Below are 22780 nucleotides of genomic sequence, written 5' to 3'. Positions count from 1 at the left end.
GAAACCTTGGAGACGATGATATTGTGTTTTGTTCTTTTGTAATTCTGTCCCCAAGAATCCACCACTACTTACCAAGAGAAGCAGGCTAGGGACTTTGCCCAAATATGTATAATACCCAAAGCATATGGATCGTATAAGGAGCTTGCCAAGGATCCTAATGTTGGTAAAGCTTTGAATTTGGAAGAAAACAAGGGAAAACAACAATTTTATCTTGTATTTTTCCTAATAAACATCCAAATGTTTCCACTAATGCTTTTAATAGAGGTAGTAATATGGAGTGCATGCATAAAGGAAGTTTTCTTGGTGTTTGTAACCACAAATAAAGGTGTTTTTCGTTCTTAGACAGTGCATGCAGTTTAAATTTAAAAATTACTCTTAGATTCAGAGCCAAAGGACCAGAAAGCTTCAGCCATGTAAAACCATATTATTATGTAATAAGGTGCGTTTTAATTAAAATCAGTACTGTTGACTTTTCCCTGCTACAGCAAACGTTTTCTATTCATCACAGTAATACATGTAAAAAATGTGCAAATTAAATTTGCCCCAAATACAGTACATCTAGGTCAGGGATCCCCAACCTTTTGAACCCGTGAGCAACATTCAGAAGTAAAAGGAGTTGGGGAGCAACACAAGCATGAAAAATGTTCTTGGGGTGACAAATAAGTGCTATGATTGGCCACAGGGCCGGACTGGAGGTAAAAAGCAGCCCGGGCAAAAAAATTAAAGCAGCCCACATGTCCCTTCCCAGAGACTAATATCCCACTGCTACTATAGACACCATCTCGCCCTACTATACCTGCTATCCCACAGTCACACTCCCTTCCCAGAGACTATTATCCCACTGTTACTATAGGCACCATCTCTCCCTACTATACCTGCTATCCCACAGTCACACTCCCTTCCCAGAGACTATTATCCCACTGTTACTATAGACACCATCTCGCCCTACTATACCTGCTATCCCACAGTCACACTCCCTTCCCAGAGACTATTATCCACTGTTACTATAGACACATCTCTCCCTACTATACCTGCTATCCCACAGTCACACTCCCTTCCCAGAGACTATTATCCCACTGTTACTATAGGCACCATCTCTCCCTACTATACCTGCTATCCCACAGTCACATTCCCTTCCCAGAGACTATTATCCACTGTTACTATAGGCACCATCTCTCCCTACTATACCTGCTATCCCACAGTCACACTCCCTTCCCAGAGACTATTATCCACTGTTACTATAGGCACCATCTCTCCCTACTATACCTGCTATCCCACAGTCACATTCCCTTCCCAGAGACTATTATCCACTGTTACTATAGGCACCATCTCTCCCTACTATACCTGCTATCCCACAGTCACATTCCCTTCCCAGAGACTATTATCCACTGTTACTATAGGCACCATCTCTCCCTACTATACCTGCTATCCCACAGTCACATTCCCTTCCCAGAGACTATTATCCACTGTTACTATAGGCACCATCTCTCCCTACTATACCTGCTATCCCACAGTCACATTCCCTTCCCAGAGACTATTATCCACTGTTACTATAGGCACCATCTCTCCCTACTATACCTGCTATCCCACAGTCACATTCCCTTCCCAGAGACTATTATCCACTGTTACTATAGGCACCATCTCTCCCTACTATACCTGCTATCCCACAGTCACATTCCCTTCCCAGAGACTATTATCCACTGTTACTATAGACACCATCTCTCCCTACTATACCTGCTATCCCACAGCCACAGTTCCTTCCCGCAGACTATTATCCCACTGTTACTATAGGCACCATCTCTCCCTACTATACCTGCTATCCCACAGTCACATTCCCTTCCCAGAGACTATTATCCACTGTTACTATAGACACCATCTCTCCGTACTATACCTGCTATCCCACAGTCACACTCCCTTCCCAGAGACTATTATCCACTGTTACTATAGGCACCATCTCTCCCTACTATACCTGTTATCCCACAGTCACACTCCCTTCCCAGAGACTATTATCCCACTGTTACTATAGGTACCATCTCTCCCTACTATACCTGCTATCCCACAGTCACACTCCCTTCCCAGAGACTATTATCCCACTGTTACTATAGGCACCATCTCTTCCTACTATACCTGCTATCCCACAGCCAAAGTCCCTTCCCAGAGACTATTATCCCACTGTTACTATAGACACCATCTCTCCCTACTATACCTGTTATCCCACAGTCACACTCCCTTCCCAGAGACTATTATCCACTGTTACTATAGGCACCATCTCTCCCTACTATACCTGCTATCCCACAGTCACACTCCCTTCCCAGAGACTATTATCCACTGTTACTATAGGCACCATCTCTTCCTACTATACCTGCTATCCCACAGTCACACTCCCTTCCTAGAGACTATTATCCACTGTTACTATAGGCACCATCTCTCCCTACTATACCTGCTATCCCACAGTCACACTCCCTTCCCAGAGACTATTATCCACTGTTACTATAGACACCATCTCTCCCTACTATACCTGCTATCCCACAGCCACAGTCCCTTCCCGCAGACTATTATCCCACTGTTACTATAGTTATCCATCATAAATAGACAGCAGTCATATTGTTCACTTGAAATGCAGTGACCAGTCATGTCTCCTGCTCTCCAGTATCATCATAGTCCTTGGGATTTATTTCTATACCATCTATTTCTCAGGTGTGTGTTGGCCATGCCTCTAATAACGCGCTCCCTCCCCTTCTCACCTATTTGATGGTTTGTTGGTTTTAGGCCTTTTTCTGTTATGGTGGTGGGGTGAGTACACTAATTTAGGCAGGGTGAAGGAAGTGGAAGGTTACTGGCGGGGGGGGCACAATATATACAATCTATATATACAGCTGTTTATGAGCTAATGGGGGATAAGCCAGAAGCTGTAGCCACATAAACTGACCCCCTCCCCGCACAGGCGACATTAGTGAGAGGGAACAGGTGTTTCACTGATGGTCCAGTCCTCCCTGTCTGACACCCATATCACTTCACTGCGCTTGCCCCATAAACTCCACCGCTGTCACACTGTAAATCTATCACTTCCCCCTGTGTTTCAGGAATAGCTTCCCCCTTGCTGCAGTTGTAGACTGCTGCTGCTAGCTTAGTGGCCGTGACTGTTAATTGTTCCTCCTTCTGTGGGCTACAGCCCTGCCTGTCTGTGGGCTAGCACATAATGAGGCATTTGAAAGCTCCAGCAGCAGGAGGAGGAGGAGGTGGCTCTGGGATTTGCATGGGCTGAAGGCTGAGTATTTTTACCTTGTGCGGTTCAAATCAAGTTGCGCACAGACAAGGTGACACTCCTGATTTACTGGCCAAGCAAGTCCCCTTCCCCCCCCCCCTGTGGAGCAGTAAAACAGACCTTTATTGTAGCCCCGCTGTCTCCTGTACTTTTTCTAACAATCGGCTCTCAGCCGGCAGGCTGCAAACAGCAGACGGTGTATGTCTTGTGCACTCTGCAATCCACTGATCGTGTCTGCTGTTTGCAGACTGCCGGCTGAGAGCCGATTGTTAGAAAAAGTACAGGAGACAGCGGGGCTACAATAAAGGTCTGTTTTACTGCTCCACACGATCACTACAGGAGCGGCCCACTTAGCAAAAATTAGAGCGGCCCCACGGGCATTTTCCCGTACTGACAGATTGTCAGTCCGGGCCTGATTGGCCATTTGGTAGCCCCTATGTGGATTGTCAACCTACACTGAGACTCTGTTTGGCAGTACACCTGGTTTTTATACAACCAAAACTTGTCTCCATGCCTGGAATTCAAAAATAATCACCTGCTTTGAGGCCACTGGGAGCAACATCCAAGGGCTTGAAGAGCAACATTTTGCTCACGAGCTACTGGTTGGGGATCAATGATCTAGGGGGTTATTTATTAAAGGCTGAGTTGTTTTTACCTGAAAAATTATAGTCTTCAACGGCAAAACTAGAATTTTCAGGTAAATTCAGGACAGTAACCGTATACCAGCTCAGCTGCCTGGTAGATCTAAGAATAACACTCAATAGTAAAAATCCAAGTCCCACTGCGACTCCTTCAGTTACATTGAAAATCCTCCCGGTGCAGGTAGCGTAGCACTGGCAGGGGGCATTTTTTTTATTAGCCCACACCTTTGGTTAGGGATAACATTTTTACCCAACAGGTGCCCTTTAAGTGATATTTTGGTCAGTTGGTTGGTGTTTATAAACAGGAGATGTTGTGTTGAAGCAGCAACCACCATTTCTATTACTAATCTTATTTTCGTTCATCCGTTTCCTCTCTTGTTTCGGATCTGATGAAGACTCATAGTGTAATTCCAGCCTAAAACCAAACACATATGGAATAAACAGCAATTCATTTAATTAGCAATTCATTTAGATGCATGCTGCCGACTGAACTGATTAATGTGCAGCCATGCATCATGCATCTAAATGAATTGCTAATTAGTCATGCAGGCTGTTTATTCCATATGTGTTCGGTTTCAAAGGGGTGAGGTGGCAACCCTATTTGCATACCTCTCCTGCCTCTCTACAGCTTGCTATTGGGTTGCTGGGGATGACTGTCCTGACAACTGAAAAACTGCAGCTCAGTGAGACTGCAAATTTATTTTGTTATTGTTCATTTTAAACTGTATATCTTTTCAATTCAGCCTGCAATTTTTTTCTTCCAGTCTCTTATTCAAACATTGGTCTGGTTGCTAGGGTAAGTTTGAGAAAATGGTGGAAGACGCAACCTTTAAGGGCAGAGACACATGCTCAGATTAGTCGCCCAACGACAAATCTCCTCTTCTTCAGGGCGACCAATCTCCCCGAACTACCTCCAGCCGGCTAGAATCGAAATCGCAGGCGGGATGGCAATCGTTATGCCAGTAACGTAACTTGGTGGGGGCGGGCCTGCCCCCACCCTCGTCTGCGCGATTTTTCTCGATGCTGGAGTCGATGCAGCCGACTCCAGCCGGCTGCAGTGCGCACGATCTTCCGGGGGGGGGGGCCCTGCGGGGGTGCGGGCCCTGGCCCATTTGCACCCCTGCAGTATGCTTTGTTTTCTGAAGTCGCCCGATGTTGCCTCATGAGGAAACTTCGGGCGACTTCAGAAAACGAATAGCTTTGAGTGCCATCCCACCAGCGATTTAGATTCTAGCCGGCTGGAGGTATTTCGGGGAGATTAGAGGAACAAGAAAAGGAGATTTTTCTAATCTCCCCGAATCTGACCGTGTGTCTCTGCTCTAATGGAGGTTGGAAAATTGTGCATACTCTGTAAGGCAATTATTAACTGGGAGGCTGTTTATAATGTGCAGGAAGCTATTCACTTAATGTGTAACCAACTGCAGCTTGTAGCCTTTGAACATTGTCAGCACTCCAGCTTCATTCCTCCAAACAAGACACGCCCACCCCCCTACTCTCAGTCGGTCAGTCTCACACAGGAACTCCAGCACACCGTGCCTGACACTCTCCAGCTATGGCAACTAAATGGGGCATTTGTTCAACAGGGAGAATCAGCAATGACTTTGTGGTGGCTCTCAGTACTTTGCCGGCTGTCGACCATCAGGTGGGTATTCCCCGTGCCAAGTGCAGTCTGCTGCAATCCAATTACAGGAGGAGGAGGGGGGAACCAATGAAATGTCCTGCTTGTATTGCTAAACTTCCAGTAAACATGACTGTCCTTCCTGTCTGCAGCTATCTCACTGTTTTTATGGGTAGTCTGTATCCCACAATGCATTGTGGCTCCACCATTACATGTCATCTGCTGTTTACCTGCTGCAGCTCTTGCAAATAATCCACCGAGATTCATTTCTCTGCAATAGATTCTAGCAGGATTAGTTTAGCTGTAGGCAACCTTTGTTTCCTACCCTTTGTTTTCCTGAACTACAGCTCCCAGCAACTCCTCATTAGCAAGGTTCAAGGAAAACTATACCCCCAAAATGAATACTTGAGCAATAGATTTAATTTTTAACTTATATCAAATTAAGTGGCATATTAAAGAATCTTATCAAACTGGTATATATATTTAAGTACATTTTGCCCTTTTACATCTCTTGCCTTGAACCACCATTTTGTGATGGTCTGTGTGCTGCCTCAGAGATCACCTGACCAGAAATACTGCAGCTCTAACTGTAACAGGAAGCTAAAGACACAACTCTGTCTGTTAATTGGCTCATGTGACCTAACATCATGTATGGTATGTTTGTGTGCACTGTGAATTCTACAATCCCAGGGGACTGCCCTTATTTTTTAAAATGGCAATTTTCTGTTTATGATTACCCAATGGCACATATTACTAAAAAAAGTACAATATTATGAAAATGGTTTATTTACAAGAAGTAGGGTTTTATATATGAGATGTTAAAAGAGCTCCTAAGAGGGGAACTATCGCAAAAATTAAAATTTAGTATAAGCTTCATCATACAAGGTTGGACAGGGCCAGAGGCCCTGGACCTCTTTTCTCTTCTTGCCGCGAGTCACGGCCAAAACACTGTGCACATGCGCACACGTGCGGCGGGGGGTCCTGAGGAAGCAGCCCGATGGGTCCCCGGTCCGACTCTGTACTGAAATAAGGAACTTCCTAAATACAATCAATTAAAAATTCTGCATAGTTTCTATTCACTATTCCTCTCTCAGCATCTGTTTCTCTTCATTCTGTTTTCTTGCAGCAGTTGGGTGTCAGATATTCATTGACAGTTAGGGGCCGATTCATCAAGCTCGAGTGAAGGATTCGAAGTAAAAAAACTTCGAATTTCGAAGTGTTTTTTTGGCTACTTCGACCATTGAATGGGCTACTTCGACCTTCGACTACGACTTCGAATCGAAGGATTCGAACTAAAAATCGTTCGACTATTCGACCATTCGATAGTCGAAGTACTGCCTCTTTAAAAAAAACTTCGACCCCCTACTTCGGCAGCTAAAAGCTACCGAAGTCAATGTTAGCCTATGGGGAAGGTCCCCATAGGCTTGCCTAAGTTTTTTTGATCGAAGGATATTCCTTCGATCGTTGGATTTAAATCCTTCGAATCGTTCGATCGAAGGAATAATCCTTCGATCGTTCGATTGTAGCATTTGCGCTAAATCCTTCGACTTCGATATTCGAAGTCGAAGGATTTTAGTTCCTAGTCGAATATCGAGGGTTAATTAACCCTCGATATTCGACCCTTGATGAATCGGCCCCCTAGAGTTGACAGTTTTTCCCAGTTTCCCGGATTTAAGTCCCTCTCACCCAGCCTCCATTGTCAGTGACTTACACCCAAAATCTAACCAACTCCATTGCAATGAATCCTCACACAAAGATGGATCCAAAGAAGTTACATAGTAAATAGTTAAATTGGGTTGAAAAAAAGACAAAGTCCATCAAGTTCAATCCCTCCAAATGAAAACCAAGCATCCATACACACACCCCTCCATAAATTCACATAAATTCTATAACCCATTTCTATACTAACTATAGAGTTCAGTTTCACAATAACCTTTGACACTATGTCTGTCCATGAAATCATCCAAGCCACTCTCAGGCATTAACAGAATCCGCATCACAACATCACCGGCAGTGCATTCCACAACCTCACTTTCCACAACCTCACTGTCCTGACTGTGAAGAACCACCTACGTTGCTTCAAATGAAAGTTCTTTTCTTCTAGTCTGAATGGGTGGCCTCTGGTACGGTGATCCACTTTATGGTTAAACAGGTCCCCAGCTATTTGTCCATAATGTCCTCTAATGTACTTGTAAAGCAGGCATGTCCAAAGTCCGGGCCACAGGCCAATTGCGGCCCATTTTCAAATTTATACCGGCCTGCAGTCTCCATCATAAAATTTCGAATAATGCGGCCCTTCTGCATAGTGCGATCAAGATTTGTGCAGCCATAATATTTAGGCACAGTGAAATGATCTGCCACTCGGTCTATACTGCTGCCTGTGTGCTGAAGGTGTTAGTAATAGACACGTACTGGCACTTAGAGACGCGCCTCTCTCGTATACTTTCTTAGGGTTGAAGGTGTCAATAGAAGTACTGATGTGCCAGTACAGTGAACTAAAGAAGTATGGCGTCACTACGTGCCAGTACGTGTCTATTGCCAACACCTTCAGCACACAGGCAGCAGTATAGACCAAGTGGCAGATCATTTCACTAATGTGCCCAAATATTACTGCTACGAATACGCAATTCCTTGTTTAAATGATTTAAATGACGTTCAAAAGAATGTCAGGCTGAATGGTCGGCCCCCAAACACTTTCACCTCACCAAATTTGGCCCTCGTTGCAAAAAGGACACCTCTGTTGTAAAGTGTAATCATGTCCTCTCGCAAGAGTCTTTTTTTTTTCCAGAACCTTGACAGTCTACCCTCATAATTTAAGTCTTCCATCCCTCCAACCAGTTTAGTTGCACTTAGTCTCTGCACTCTCTCCAGCTCATTTATATCCCTCTTAAGCACTGGAGTCCAAAGCTGCACTGCATTCTCCAGACGAGGCCTCACCAGGGACCTATAAAGAGGCATTTTATGCAAGGCAGAACTTTATTTGCTTTAGTGGCCACAGAATGACACTGCCCAGATTTAGACAACGTGTTATCTACAAAAACCCTTAGATCCTTCTCATTTGTGGAGCAGGGAATACAGCAACAGGACTGGGTATGGGTGGAGGGGTGTGTGATTAGTGAGTGTCACTGGCATGATGGCCCCTGCATCACTTTAGATCTGGGTTGGCATATCTGTAGATTTTTAAAAATATCTGTAGCTTTAAATATTTGCAGCTTTAATTGTTTCCCTGCATCTTGGCAGGTAGTGGCAGTAGCAGCGCGGGATCTGGAGAAAGCAAAGAACTTTGCCCAAATCCACAATATCCCTAAAGCGTATGGTTCATATGAGGAGCTTGCCAAGGATCCAGATATTGGTAAGAAAACATATCCTGCTAATCACTTTAAGCAATGAAAGTATCTGTGCAGTGATTACACGAAACCAACAAATATATAATAAACAGATAACAATAAATATAGAAATAATTTAGATTCGGTATATATTATATGATCATTTCTAGTGTTTTATATTCATATTACTCATATTACTACGTTCAGGACCCAATTCTGACAATGTTCATGATCAGTGTTGTTTGCCCTGCTGAAATAATGAATTTGAAACAACAGTGCCACCTGGTGTTCACACAGACTGAAGGGACACAGTCTGTAGAATTTTGGAAATGCCTTGTGATGTTGTTCTGACCAGATGACTCCACTGCTTACTAACTTAATTTTGTAGCAGAGCAACATCACAAGACTTACCAGTGAACTTCCCTGGCCTGGGGTCCTTCTCAGTGAGCACCACGGATTTGAACCTCTCCCTGTTTCTCCCTTCTTTGCACTAGAGTGGAAAAACTAGAGTGGCCCCCACGGGCAGGCAGTTTTCTGCTAACAGGAGCACTGGCCCGATGTATCATGTAAGTGGTTATAATCACTGGGGGTAGCCTACCATTTGGCACTCCTCAGAAATAGAACCGTTCCTACTGCTTTAAGAAAGAAGATTTTATCCCCAAAATTCTCACAACTTACACTGCCTGGAACGCACAAAGATCTTACCTGTATGTCTTAGATAAACTTAAGCTAACTACAGGTTTAGGATCATTTATCCGGATAAACATTATGCAGAAAGCTACAATTTACGGAAAGGTCATCTAGCATATATGCTAATACAATAATTCAGAATTTTAAAACGTATTTTCTTTTTCTCTGTAATAATAAAACAGTAAATTGTACTTGATCCAAACTAAGATTAATCCTTATAGGAGGCAAATCAATTTTATTGGGTTTAATTAATGTTTATATGATTTTTAGTAGACAAGCTATGGAGATCCAAATTATGGATAGACCCCTTATCTGGAAAACCCCAGGTCCCATACCTGTAAAAAGAAGACTACATAAGAAAGCAATGCATGTTCACGTTGCCTGTTGCTATACTAGTACATTTAGGAAACCTGGGTTCCACACTGAAAAAACACAGAGCCAGTCAAAAGCCCCCTATGAGTTCATGCCATATTGGAATGCAACTGATCAGAAGCACAACCACGCTACTTCCACAAAGCTCATTGATTGATTGATGCCAACTTAAAGAAGCACAAAATAATACCTAGTACATGGTCAAGGAGATGTATTAAATCAGATGGCACACACTATGGCAATTGTGCAATATTTTTGTGATTTATTGAGATCTCCACACAATGTTTCAGAAGTACAACCTCCTTTCTCAAGTGTTCTCATACGTGTAACCCAGTTCACATGTATATAAAGGCACAGGGGTGGATCACTCCTCCCCTCTAATTAACTGACATCACAATGTGCATATACAAACATAGTAAAATAAGCTGTGATACATTGTGTTCTAATAAATTGTTATAATGCCTGTATAGTGACAATAAATGCTTGTTACTTGTGTCCAAACGGTAACAATAAAGATGAAAGGGTCTATATGTATCCATGCATTAGCAGGTCTTTGCTTGTGACTGTGAAATAAATATAACATATATTTACTAAAATATCCCCACTAGGGGTCATTGAAAGTCAACATATATCCAAATTACATAAAGTAGGGACATCACTTTTTCAGAAGATGCAGGAATAATTCAGATGTTCATTAAGTCCCATTGGGCCGTGGTGTTTAATCTATCAATCCACATTGTTTCTTTCTTGAGTAATATTCGATTGTAGTCACCCCCTCTCGGGGTATATTCACCACCTGTAGAACCAACCACCTCATTTTATTACTGTTATGGCCCTGTACCCGAAAGTGCCTACTCAGACTGGGGTAACCTACTTCTGTTTTTCCAAGTCACAATTACTGATTGTCCCTTTATGTTCACCAATCCTGGTTCTAATTTCTCTCTTAGTTTTACCAACCTATGCCTTTCTGCAGGGGCGTTTGAACATATAAATAACCCCTGCTGTAGTACAAGTGGCAAAATGATGTAACTTTATGTTTTGTCCCTCAGAGGGGTGATTAAAACTTTTATCTTTAATAATACTATTACAACACCCACGTGACAAACAAAGGAATGTTCCCACCCTTGGATTCCCAAAGAACGTTGGTTGTCTGGTTTTGGGCTGTAATAAATCTGCTTTGGTATTATCTGGGTGAAAACTACTGTATAATAACAAATTATTTTTATCTGTAGGTTCCCTATACAGATCAGATTTTAAAGGAACAGTTCAGTGTGAACATAAAAACTGGGTAAATAGATAGGCTGTGCAAAATAAAAAATGTTTCTAATATAGTTAGTTAGCCAAACATGTAATGTTTAAAGGCTGGAGTTACTGGATGTGTAACATAATAGCCAGAACACTACTTCCTGCTTTTCAGCTTTATATCAGCGACTTGAAGGGGGGCCACATGGTAAATATCTGTTCATTGAGTTTGCAAATGATCTTTAGCATTCAGCTCAGATTCAAAAGCAACAGATATGACTCATGTGGCCCTCCCTCAAGTCTCTGATTGGTTACTGCCTGGTAACAAGGGTAACCAATCAGTTGAAACCAAGAGAGCTGCAAAGCAGGAAGTAGTGTTCTGGCTATTATGTTAGACATCCAGTCACTCCAGCCTTTATACATTGTATTTTTGCCTAACTAACTATATTAGAAACATTTTTTTATTTTTTCACAGCCTATCTATTTACCCAGTTTTTATTTTTACACTGAACAATTCCTTTAAGCTGCCCTCCTGTTTAATCACTGTTACATCCAAACAATGTGTCACTTTGGGGTGATATTGTAAGGTAAGTTTCAATGTAGGGTGTAAGGTGTTTACTTTCTCACTCATTTCTCTCAATTCCTGCTCTCCCCCATGCCAAGTAAAGAATACATCATCCACATAGCGGAAATAATTCTTGAATTCGAAAATACTCAAAGAAAACTACCTGTTCAATGAAGGAAACAAATATATCTGCATAGCTGGGAGCAACATTGCTTCCCATGCTTGTCGCTTGCTTCTGCAATTTAAAGTCTATTTAAAGTCTAATAGTATTGGGTATGGGGCCCTCCAACTGGCTTCTCCCAATCAATATAAGGCCAGCAATTGGCCATATGTGGATCGGCAAGGTTTAAAAATCCTGTTTGAGTTAGGAGTTCATCAATTCGTTGATGTGGTCCTCAGTCCAACTGCATGTATTCTCATCATGTGATCCGATCATTGGGTCCTAGGGTCCACTATTGGATAGCCCAATATCACCCATTTCTGCATGTATGGCTACCTTAATGCAAACCCCAAGCTTGTTCATATTTAAGTTAACTTTTAGTATGATGTAGAGAGTGATATAGTGGTACAATTTGCAATTTGGCTTTCAATTTTTTACTATTTGTGTTTTTTTTGTAATTATTTTGCTTTTTGCTCAACAACTTTACAGGAATACAAAGTAACAACAAAAATACAATTGTAGCCTCACAGAGCAATAGTATTTTAGCTGTTGGGGTCAGTCACCACTATTTGAAAGCTGGAAAGAGTCAGAAAGAATTAGGCAAATAATTCAAAGACTATAAATAAAAAAAAAAAAGACCAATTGAAATGTTTCTTGGAATAGGCCATTCTATAACCTACTAAAAGTTCATTTAAAGGTGAACCACCAAAGGATATTTTGACAAGTGAACTAGAAAAACAAAATACAAATGTCAAAAAGAAGTAGAGGAAGAGCTTTCAGATAATGTCTAGCAGTAATACTGCATTAAACCAAGTAATACTTAAACAATGGCCTGCTCTTTATCTTGTCTCTGCCTTCATATACCTTCTATTCACAGATGTTATTTATGTTGGTGCCATCCATCCAGTCCATCGTGACGTGGTACTGATGTGCCTACAGAATGGGAAGAACGTATTGTGTGAAAAGCCACTGGCTATGAATTCAGCTCAAGTCCGGGAACTTATTGCAGCTGCCAGGAAATTCAATGTATTCCTTATGGAGGTACAGGAATTTGTTTCACTATAGGGAAACTGTTACAATAAAGGGCATAACATTGTGGGCTTGGAGCCCCAGGCCAAAGAACTTTTCTCAGCCCCTCCAACAGCACCACATCCCCACTCCATGCGCAATCTTCAGCACAACTCATTGGTTAATCAGGTGGTTCACCTTTAAGTTGACTTAAGTATGTTATAGAACGGCTATTCTAAGCAATTTTTCCATTACCCTTCATTTTTTCTTTTTTATAGTTTTTGCATTATTTGCCTTCTTCTTCTGACTCTTTCCAGCTTTCAAATAAGGGTCGCTGACCCCGTCTAAAAAAACAAATGCTTTGCAAATGTATTGTTATTTCTGCTTTGTATTACTCATCTTTCTATTCAGGCCTCTCCTGTTCATATTCCAGTCTCTCATTCAAATCATAGCCTCATTGCTAAGGTAAGGTAAGCCCTAGCAACCAAATTGTCAAAACTGCAGACTGGAGAGCTGCTGAATAAAAAGTTTAATAACTCAAAAACAACAAATCAAAAAATGAAACCCAGTCGCAAATTGTCACTCTCTCATACTAAAAGTTAATTTAAAGGTGAACAACCCCTTTAAAATGTTGTATAATTAACCAAACCGACAAGCCCAAAAATTCACTACCAGTAAATAAGTATTATTTGAACTGTATTGGACGGAAGTGATCCCATTTCTGGTTCATGTGGATTGCTGCACAAATGAAAAGTTGCTCCAATTTGTTGCTCCTTTGTAAAAATATGCCAATGAGAGGGCAGAGTAGGCAAATAAATATGTGCAATTTGTTAGAAAATGACCCATTTAGAATATAAATCTCCAAATTCAAGGGAAAAAACTAGGGATGCACCGAATCCACTATTTGGGATTCGGTTGAATCCTTGGTGAATGATTCGGGTGAATCCTTGGAGAAAGATTCGGCTGAATACCGAACCCGAATCCTAATTTGCATATGCAAATTAGGGCCAGGAAAGGAAAAAGTGGAAAAAAATCTTCTTTTGTGAAGAAAAGTCATGTGATTTCTCTACCCGCCCCTAAATTACATATACAAATTAGGATTCGGTTCGGCCAGGCACAAGGATTCAGCCAAATCCGAATCCTGCTGTAAAAGGCCAAATCCTGGATTCGGTGCATTCCTAGAAAAAATGCAAAGTAAATAAATATTATAAGTGCCCGAGATTGTTACCTTTTCAGGGCTCTCCTGCCCAGCATGGTTTTTAATTCCGTGGGATTAATGTTATACAACAATAATTAGAATAATATTATCATTACTGTATATATCAGATAGACCATAGCTACGTAACACTTTCACCCATTGACTTCTTGTGTTTGAAATGAGCCGTCTAATGTCTCATTGGCCTACAGGCATTTTGGAGCCGTTTTTTCCCTGTGTATGAAGAAATCCGTACTCTCTTATCCCAGAAGGCTATTGGAGATGTGAAATTCATTAGGGCAGAGTTTGGCACACCAATCTATACTGTTCCACGAGCCGTTGAGAAGGAACTCGGTGGGGGGGCCCTCCTGGACATTGGCTGTTACTGTGTGCAGTTTGTAACAATGGTATTCAATGGAGAGAAACCAGAGTCTGTGACGGCTAGGGGGTTTCTGCATGAGACCGGTAAGCATTCGTCTTTTTTTTTATAAAAATTCACGAATCTGATGTAATTTTACGTAGCAACTTTACAACTATTCAATTTACAGAAATGGGTGCTATGGGTGACGGCACTGGATTTTTGACAATGTAGAATATTATTTTCTCAGTATGCATATCTCTGTTTCCATTCTGCAGGAGTGGATGAAACAATAAGCATTATCCTTGAGTATTCTGGGAAACGCCAGGCCATCCTTTCCTCCACCATCATGGCGGCATTGCCGAACCAAACTGCTATCTGCGGTACCAAAGGCATTATCCAGGTATTTAACCACTGTAAATTATGGGAAGAGTCATTAAACTTCAGAAGGGAAACACAATAACATACACATAGTTTGTACTAGTTCTTATAACCATACAATCAGATGTTTGCTTGGAAGCAGATGACCAGTAAATGGTACCTGCTAATTGGTTACTATGCATTAGTAGCACAGGCACAAACCTAGGTTTTCTTATTACATGTACCCACTTTAACCTAATTTGTTATTGGTTGATGCAGTGCTATGTGGATATACATCTGTTGAGCCTTTTACTTATAAGTTATTAGTAAGCCACAATGTTCAGGAAGTTATGAGTTAACTACAAGGTGCAGGAAAACACTGCTATTTAGTCTAACATACCGTACATCTTTCCACTTGCTCTATGTTATGTCTTTATTATAACACCTCTTGTGCCTAGTGGTGGGTACAGACTTTTTTGGCACCTTCCAGGAGTGAAAACTGCATTATAGGATGGATTTCAACTGTTTTTTTTTTTTTGCTCATTTATGTCTGCTAATCATAAATGAGGCTCCTTGAGTAAATATTCTTCTTCTTTACAAATAAAGGTGTTTTATTGTGAGTAAAACTCCTGGCTAATGCCACGATTAGACTTCCAAATAACAGGGAGGCAAAGATGTCCCATGAAGTTTACTGAAACCACCACAAATTGTCTGCCTTGTAACTGTCAGTTTAATCGGTAATAAGAGAGCAGTGTATAAGAGTTGTGACATTTAGCTTTTGACGCATGCTACTTGGGATGGATCACTGATTAAATGCTATCTGGCAGCTAGGTTCACTGACTTCAGATACCAGGGATTTTATTTGCCTGAATTGCAGGAAGAAGGCAGTACAGAAAAAAAACATTCCTAGTACAAAATAAAAAGAGGACTTAAAGGATAAGTAAACCTTAAAAATAAGTGAATGTAAAATTCACGAGCGTGCTTTTTGCAATGTATAATCATTATTATTATTTTTTTAATTCCAAGATATTAAGGAATACATGTAGAGCAGCGCCACCTGCTGGTCATTTCCCGACCAGTCTGACCACCAAGTAGTCAAGGAAGTTGTCAGGAAAAAGAAAGAGGCTACTCTGACTTCTGGTTAGGAAAAAAATAGAAACCTTTTTCAAATCTTTCCTAAGGAAAAAAAAAACATTTGGGTCCCCTGGGCATAACTAGATTGGGTCCTCGGTTCTAGAAGGGAAGCTGTTTCCTATTTAATGTGTGAAAGTATTCTGCTGACAGTTCGGTGACTGGCCAGTAGATGTCACTATTATATTTTATAAAAGGGGAAGATCCCATGTGCTCAGTCTCTTTGGGTTGCACACTTGCTGGAGAAAGTACAGTGGTGCTGTATAGGGCCTGGAACTAAATCCAGGATTCGTTTCGGGATTCGGCCAGGATTCGGCCTTTTTCAACAGGATTCAGGCGAATCCTTCTGACAGGCCGAACCGAATCTGAATCCTAATTTGCATATGCAAATTAGGGACGGGAGGGAAATTGCGTGACTTTTTGTCACAAAGCAAGGAGGTAAAAAATGTTTCCCCTTCCCATATGCAAATTAGGATTCGGTTCGGTATTCGGACGAATCTTTTGTGAAGGATTCAGGGGTTCGGCCAAATCCAAAATAGTGGATTTGGTGCATCCCTACCTGGGACAAATGAAGGTTCCAGAATACGTGAAGTAAGTGCAAGGGAAGTTCTGCTATAATCACTCTAGGAGTGAAAGACAGGATCAGGAGTCATTTAGAGAGCAGCCAGAGGCTCTGACGAGGAGACCAGGAAGGTTAGTACCCTGCAGTGACAAGGCCACCAGGTTAGGGACTCAAGTGTTCAGGCTCAGGGATAGAGACATCATTGAAGCATGGGATCCCTATAAGATTCGCCTTCAATGGGGATTGTGTACCAAAGGCAGGCAATACTACCTCTGGGTGCTAGGAACACTCATCCTGAGTATACACTGAATGATTATCTGTGGGAAGCACTTACTGTTAAGAGGTATGACGACAAACAACAAATCCATATTTTGTTTGTGATTTAAAGTTACGGTCTTCTGAAAAGAAACCTTTCAACCATATCCCAATGCGTGAATGTGGATCAGAAAGAAGTTTCCCAGGGAGGGGTGTCACAGTTAAGTCTGTTCTGACCCCTCCATTTTATAGTGTCCCTGCTCTCCCATATAGCAGAGGCACAGGACTCCTGCAGCACCACACACAATGAAATGTGTGCCAGATCTCATGCAGTAGCAGAAGAGGGCTATACAGGTTTTTGGTTTACTCCCAGATCTCACATTTGAGCTAAGTTCCCAGTAGTATCTAGAAGTATCCCCAAGTCTTAACATAATCAGTCTGAGCCCACCCCTATCCCAGCCAATGCTCCAGTCCCCCCTTCCCAGGATGAACAACCCCACAGTTAGGCACTCAATAGTAGCAAACAACAGTCAATTGCAATCAAATGTATATTTTCATTGTCATAACACTGCCAGGCTCAAAATCAGAATGCTGATTGGTTGCTGTTATGGCTTACTAAAATAAGGTAGATTTGCCTATTACTGCATAACTCTCACTTTCTTTGCTACTGTATCATTTATGCTTCTTCCATCTTCGCTGCTTTCTCCAGATTCCATCATTCATGTGGAGCCCAACTTCAGTCATTGTTAATGGGAAAGAAACTAAATTTGACGTTCCACATACAACAGAGCCAATGAATTTTTCTAACGGCACAGGGATGAGCTATGAAGCAGAACACGTGCGCCAGTGTCTTTTAAAAGGTATCGCAGACTGTGTTAACACATTTACAGCTTGATATAACCACTGAAAGAAAGGAGAGCCCCCTAGCTTAGCTCTTCCAGGCTCTGTGCCACATCATTCTGGGGCTGCCATCGGCCCACAGTATCTATATAGAAAATATTGGCCTGTGCCATCGGCCCACAGTATCTATATAGAAAATATTGGCTTGTGCCATCGACCCACAGTATCTATATAGAAAATATTGGCCTGTGCCATCAGCCCAAAAAATCGATATAGAAAATATTGCCCTGTGCCATCAGCCCCACAGTATCTATATAGAAAATATTGCCCTGTGCCATCGCCCCACAGTATCTATATAGAAAATATTGGCTTTTGCCATCAACCCACAGTATTTATATAGAAAATATTGCCCTGTGCCATCGACCCACAGTATCTATATAGAAAATATTGGCTTTTGCCATCAACCCACAGTATTTATATAGAAAATATTGCCCTGTGCCATCGACCCACAGTATCTATATAGAAAATATTGGCCTGTGCCATCGGCCCACAGTATTTATATAGAAAATATTGCCCTGTGCCATCGACCCACAGTATCTATATAGAAAATATTGGCTTTTGCCATCAACCCACAGTATTTATATAGAAAATATTGCCCTGTGCCATCGACCCACAGTATCTATATAGAAAATATTGGCCTGTGCCATCAGCCCAAAAAATCGATATAGAAAATATTGCCCTGTGCCATCAGCCCCACAGTATCTATATAGAAAATATTGCCCTGTGCCATCGCCCCACAGTATCTATATAGAAAATATTGCCCTGTGCCATCGCCCCACAGTATCTATATAGAAAATATTGCCCTGTGCCATCGCCCCACAGTATCTATATAGAAAATATTGCCCTGTGCCATCGCCCCACAGTATCTATATAGAAAATATTGCCCTGGCAGTATCTAGGCAGAAGGTTATTTGTAGAAATACAGTCAGGGATGATGCTAGGGACAAGCAGTGAAGGCACAATTGTGGGAAGAGAACTGCAAGGGGCCAATAAACAGAAAGCAGCAACAGGTTTGAATGCCAGGGGAGAGGGCTGTGTGGGTGGGAAATGGGTGACTTGCATATCCAGCAGTAGGTGCTGAGAGGATGGTGCTGAGGTGTGTTTTTTTTCTTTTATAGGGTTAAAGGAAAGTCCAATAATGAGCTTAGCAGATAGTGAAATGATAGCCACCATCATGGATGAAGCTCTCGAACAACTAGGTGTTATGTATCCATAGAAATCAACACAAGGCATTGGACAAAATATTGGTTTCTAATCTTCGGGCAGACTGAAATTAATTATGATAAACAAATTACAAAGTTTCTATGGAAGAATCATCCCTAAGTAAAATGATTTTGCACCTCTTGGCCTGACTATTTGTTCTGTCCCAGCGGCTGTATTTATGCGGACGCCACTGCATAATTTGTACAAGCAAGCCCTTTATTAAAATTGACCACATATATCAGTACCACAAACAGTGTGAAAGTATAGCATTAATAGGTATGGGATCTGTTAACCCGGAAACCCGTTATACAGTAAGCTCAGAGTTACGGAAAGGCCGTCTCCCATAGACTCAAATTTTTAAAAATGATTTCCTTTTCATTAGCTTGTACTTCATCTCTTGACAATTAATCCTTATTGGGAGCAAAACCAGCCTATTGGGTTTATTTGATGTTTACATGATTTTCTAGTAGACCTAAGGTATGAAGATCCAATTTACAGAAAGATCCATTATCCGGATAACCCCAGGTCCTGAGCATTCTGGATAAGAGGTCCCATACATGTATTACCAGAACATCGTTCTGGTTTCAATTTGCACAGATAAAAAACTGTTCCACTAAGTGTCATAAGTGGCCATAAAATAAGGCACAAAACCCTTTTTACCCTTTGCGCTGTCTCATTGCATTGCAATTTCCATTGTATATCAGCCCTGTGCAAGTCCTGGGAAGATCTTGCTGCCATGGCCAGAGATGTTGATGTGTGGTGGAACCTGTACTCTAAAGATGGTGAGTACTAGGGTGCGTGCCAAAGCGCTGTTTCAGGATCTGGAGAGAAAGACTGAACTGCATGGAGTTGTGGACCAAAGAACCTAATACTTCAACACCTACAACTAATGCATAACTAAAGAAATATAGCTAGAAATATTGTACATAATGTTTTTGGCTACTGTACCAGCCCAAGGCAACCACAGCCCTTTAGCGGTAATGATCCATCTCCAAAGATGCCCCATTAGCTCCCCATCTTCTTTTCTGCTGATTCACTGCACATGCTCTGTGCTGCTGTCACTTACTGAGCTTAGGGACCCACTCACAATATACAGTACACATAGGGGCTGATTCACTAAATTCGAGTGAAGGATTCGAAGTAAAAAAACTTTGAATTTCGAAGGTTTTTTTGGGCTACTTCGACCTTCGACTACGACTACGACTTCGAATCGAAGGATTCGAACTAAAAATCATTCGACTATTCGACCATTCGATAGTCGAAGTACTGTCTCTTTAAAAAAAACTTCGACCCCCTAGTTCGGCAGATAAAAGCTACCGAAGTCAATGTTAGCCTATGGGGAAGGTCCCCATAGGCTTGCCTAAGTTTTTTTGATCGAAGGATATTCCTTCGATCGTTGGATTAAAATCCTTCGAATCGTTCAATTCGAAGGATTTAATCGTTCGATCGAAGGAATAATCCTTCGATCGTTCGATTGAATTTTCTGCGCTAAATCCTTCGACTTCGATATTCGAAGTCGAAGGATTTCAATTCCTAGTCGAATATCGAGGGTTAATTAACCCTCGATATTCGACCCATAGTGAATCAGCCCCATAGAATAGAAATGTCACACTATAAGGCTGATTAGTAATTAATACAGGTAATTACTACATGGCAGCACAGAAACCAGTGTAATTAGCATCAGAATTTAATAATCAGCCCTGTAGCATCAGCTTATATTACAGGGGAAGCTCATTTTCTGCTGGATAATTAGTGACGACCCCTAAGCTTAGCTTCTCAACAGCTGCTCAGAGCCCACTGAGCATGTGAGTGTCACAGACACTTTCCAAGATGGTGACCCCCTGTGACAAGTCTGAAGTCCTGGATCATTGCTGCTATTGACAAGCTGAAACTTTAGGCTGGTGCAATAAGTTCACTATATATATGGCATTTTTAGGGTTTAGTTCACCTTTGAAGGGGTGGTTCACCTTAAAGTAAATGTTAAGTATGTTATAGAATGGCCAATTCTATGCAGCTTTTCAATTGGTCTTCATTATTTATTATTATCTGTCTTCATTTTTTGTCTTTTATATTTTTTTAATTACTTTTCTTCTGACTCTTTCTAGCTTACAAAAGACTCCACTGACCCCATCGGACTCCATCTGAAAAACAAATATTCTGGGTGGCTACACATTTAGGGGCCGATTCACTATGGGTCGAATATCGAGGGTTAATTAACCCTCGATATTCGACTAGGAACTAAAATCGTTCGACTTCGAATATCGAAGTCGAACGATTTACCGCAAATCCTGCGATCGATCGATAGAAGGATTTTTCATTCGATCAAACGATTAAATCCTTCGAATCGAACGATTCGAAGGATTTTAATCCAACGATCAAAGGAAAATCCTTCGATCAAAAAATCCCAGGCAAGCCTATGGGGACCTTCCCCATAGGCTAACATTGACTTCGGTAGCTTTTAGCTGCCGAAGTAGGGGGTCGAAGTTTTTCTTAAAGAGACAGTACTTCGACTATCGAATGGTCGAATAGTCGAACGATTTTTAGTTCGAATTGTTCGATTTTCGTAGTCGAAGGTCGAAGTAGCCCATTCGATGGTCGAAGAAGCCCAAAAAAACTTCGAAATTCGAAGTTTTTTTAATTCGAACCCTTCACTCGAATTTAGTGAATCGGCCCCTAAGTGTTATTGATACTTTGTATTACTCATCTTTCTATTATTGGCCTCTCCTATTCATATTCCAGTATCTTATTCAAATCAATGCATGATTGCTAGGGAAATTTGGACCCTAGCAACCAGATTGCTGACATGGCAAACTGCAGAGCTGCTAAATAAAAAGCTAAATAACTCAAAAATCACAAATAATAAAAAATGAAAACCAATTGTAAATTGTCTCAGAATATCACTCTCAACATCATATTTGGGGGCCAATTCACAAAGGGTCGAATATCGAGGGTTGATTAACCCTCGATATTCGACTGGGAATTAAAATCCTTCGACTTCGAATATCGAAGTCGAAGGATTTTAGCGCAAATAGTGCGATCGAACGATCGAAGGATTATTCCTGCGATCGAGCGATAAAATCGTTCCAATCGAACGATTCGAAGGATTTTAATCCAACGATCGAAGGAATATCCTTCGATCAAAAAAAGTTAGCCAAGCCTATGGGGACCTTCCCCATAGGCTAACATTGAGTTCGGTAGCTTTTAGATGGCGAACTAGGGGGTCGAAGTTTTTTCTTAAAGAGACAGTACTTTGACTATCGAATGGTTGAATGGTCGAACGATTTTTAGTTTGAATAGTTCGATTCGAAGTCGTAGTCGAAGGTCGTAGTAGCCCATTCGATGGTCGAAGTAGCCCAAAAAACACTTAGAAATTCGAAGTTTTTTTACTTCGAATCCTTCACTCGAAGTTAGTGAATCGGCCCCTTGAAGTTAATTTAAAGGTGAACAACCTCTTTAAGCACCATTGTACCCCCATGTAGAGGGAGGGAGCAGTTAATTTCTGAGATTCTCAGCAAATGTAGAATTTATTGCTATGATGTGTAGGGGATGGTAGAAAGTAGAGGGGTTCAAAGGCGTGCTCCCTTTAAGATAGGGAAACCAGTATATCTTTCCCACCACAAACAGGGAAGCTAGAGAACATGTCCCGCCCAGGGAGGATCAAGGTATAACCTGAGAATAACACAGTCTGCTTACAGATCAATAGAAACCCAAAATGTTATTGTTTAGAGAATGTATGTCCATTGCATCTGGCCTTTCTTGTCTTTCCTTGTCAGTAGGACAAATCTTTCTTTTGACACTTCAGCCTGTACAGCACATTTCTGACTTCTCGGGATGAAGTTACTGGAATGGGATTCTTCTTTCGAGCAGTAGAAATTCACTTATGACTCGATTTTCAACATTTACTGGAGAGTCTCTGCTTTGGCAAACCA

At 41.5% G+C, this 22780-nt stretch overlaps 1 protein-coding gene across 1 annotated transcript; it reads left to right on the top strand.

Moving 5' to 3' along the window:
• The first annotated feature begins 5416 nt into the window (after window positions 1-5416).
• dhdh-like.1.L (trans-1,2-dihydrobenzene-1,2-diol dehydrogenase L homeolog) lies at window positions 5417-18993 on the top strand. Its single transcript, NM_001092641.1, has 7 exons — window positions 5417-5548; window positions 8765-8876; window positions 12757-12920; window positions 14295-14547; window positions 14719-14843; window positions 17458-17608; window positions 18767-18993. Exons 1-7 carry the CDS (start codon window positions 5459-5461, stop codon window positions 18862-18864), a joined length of 993 nt encoding a protein of 330 aa, NP_001086110.1. The 5' UTR covers window positions 5417-5458; the 3' UTR covers window positions 18865-18993.
• Window positions 18994-22780: the final 3787 nt, after the last annotated feature.

The sequence above is a fragment of the Xenopus laevis genome, chromosome 7L (genome assembly GCF_017654675.1).
Source record: "Xenopus laevis strain J_2021 chromosome 7L, Xenopus_laevis_v10.1, whole genome shotgun sequence".
Classification (NCBI taxonomy): Eukaryota; Metazoa; Chordata; class Amphibia; order Anura; family Pipidae; genus Xenopus; species Xenopus laevis.
The sequence above is the reverse complement of the archived record's forward strand: the minus strand, read 5'-3'. Positions and strand labels throughout refer to the sequence as shown.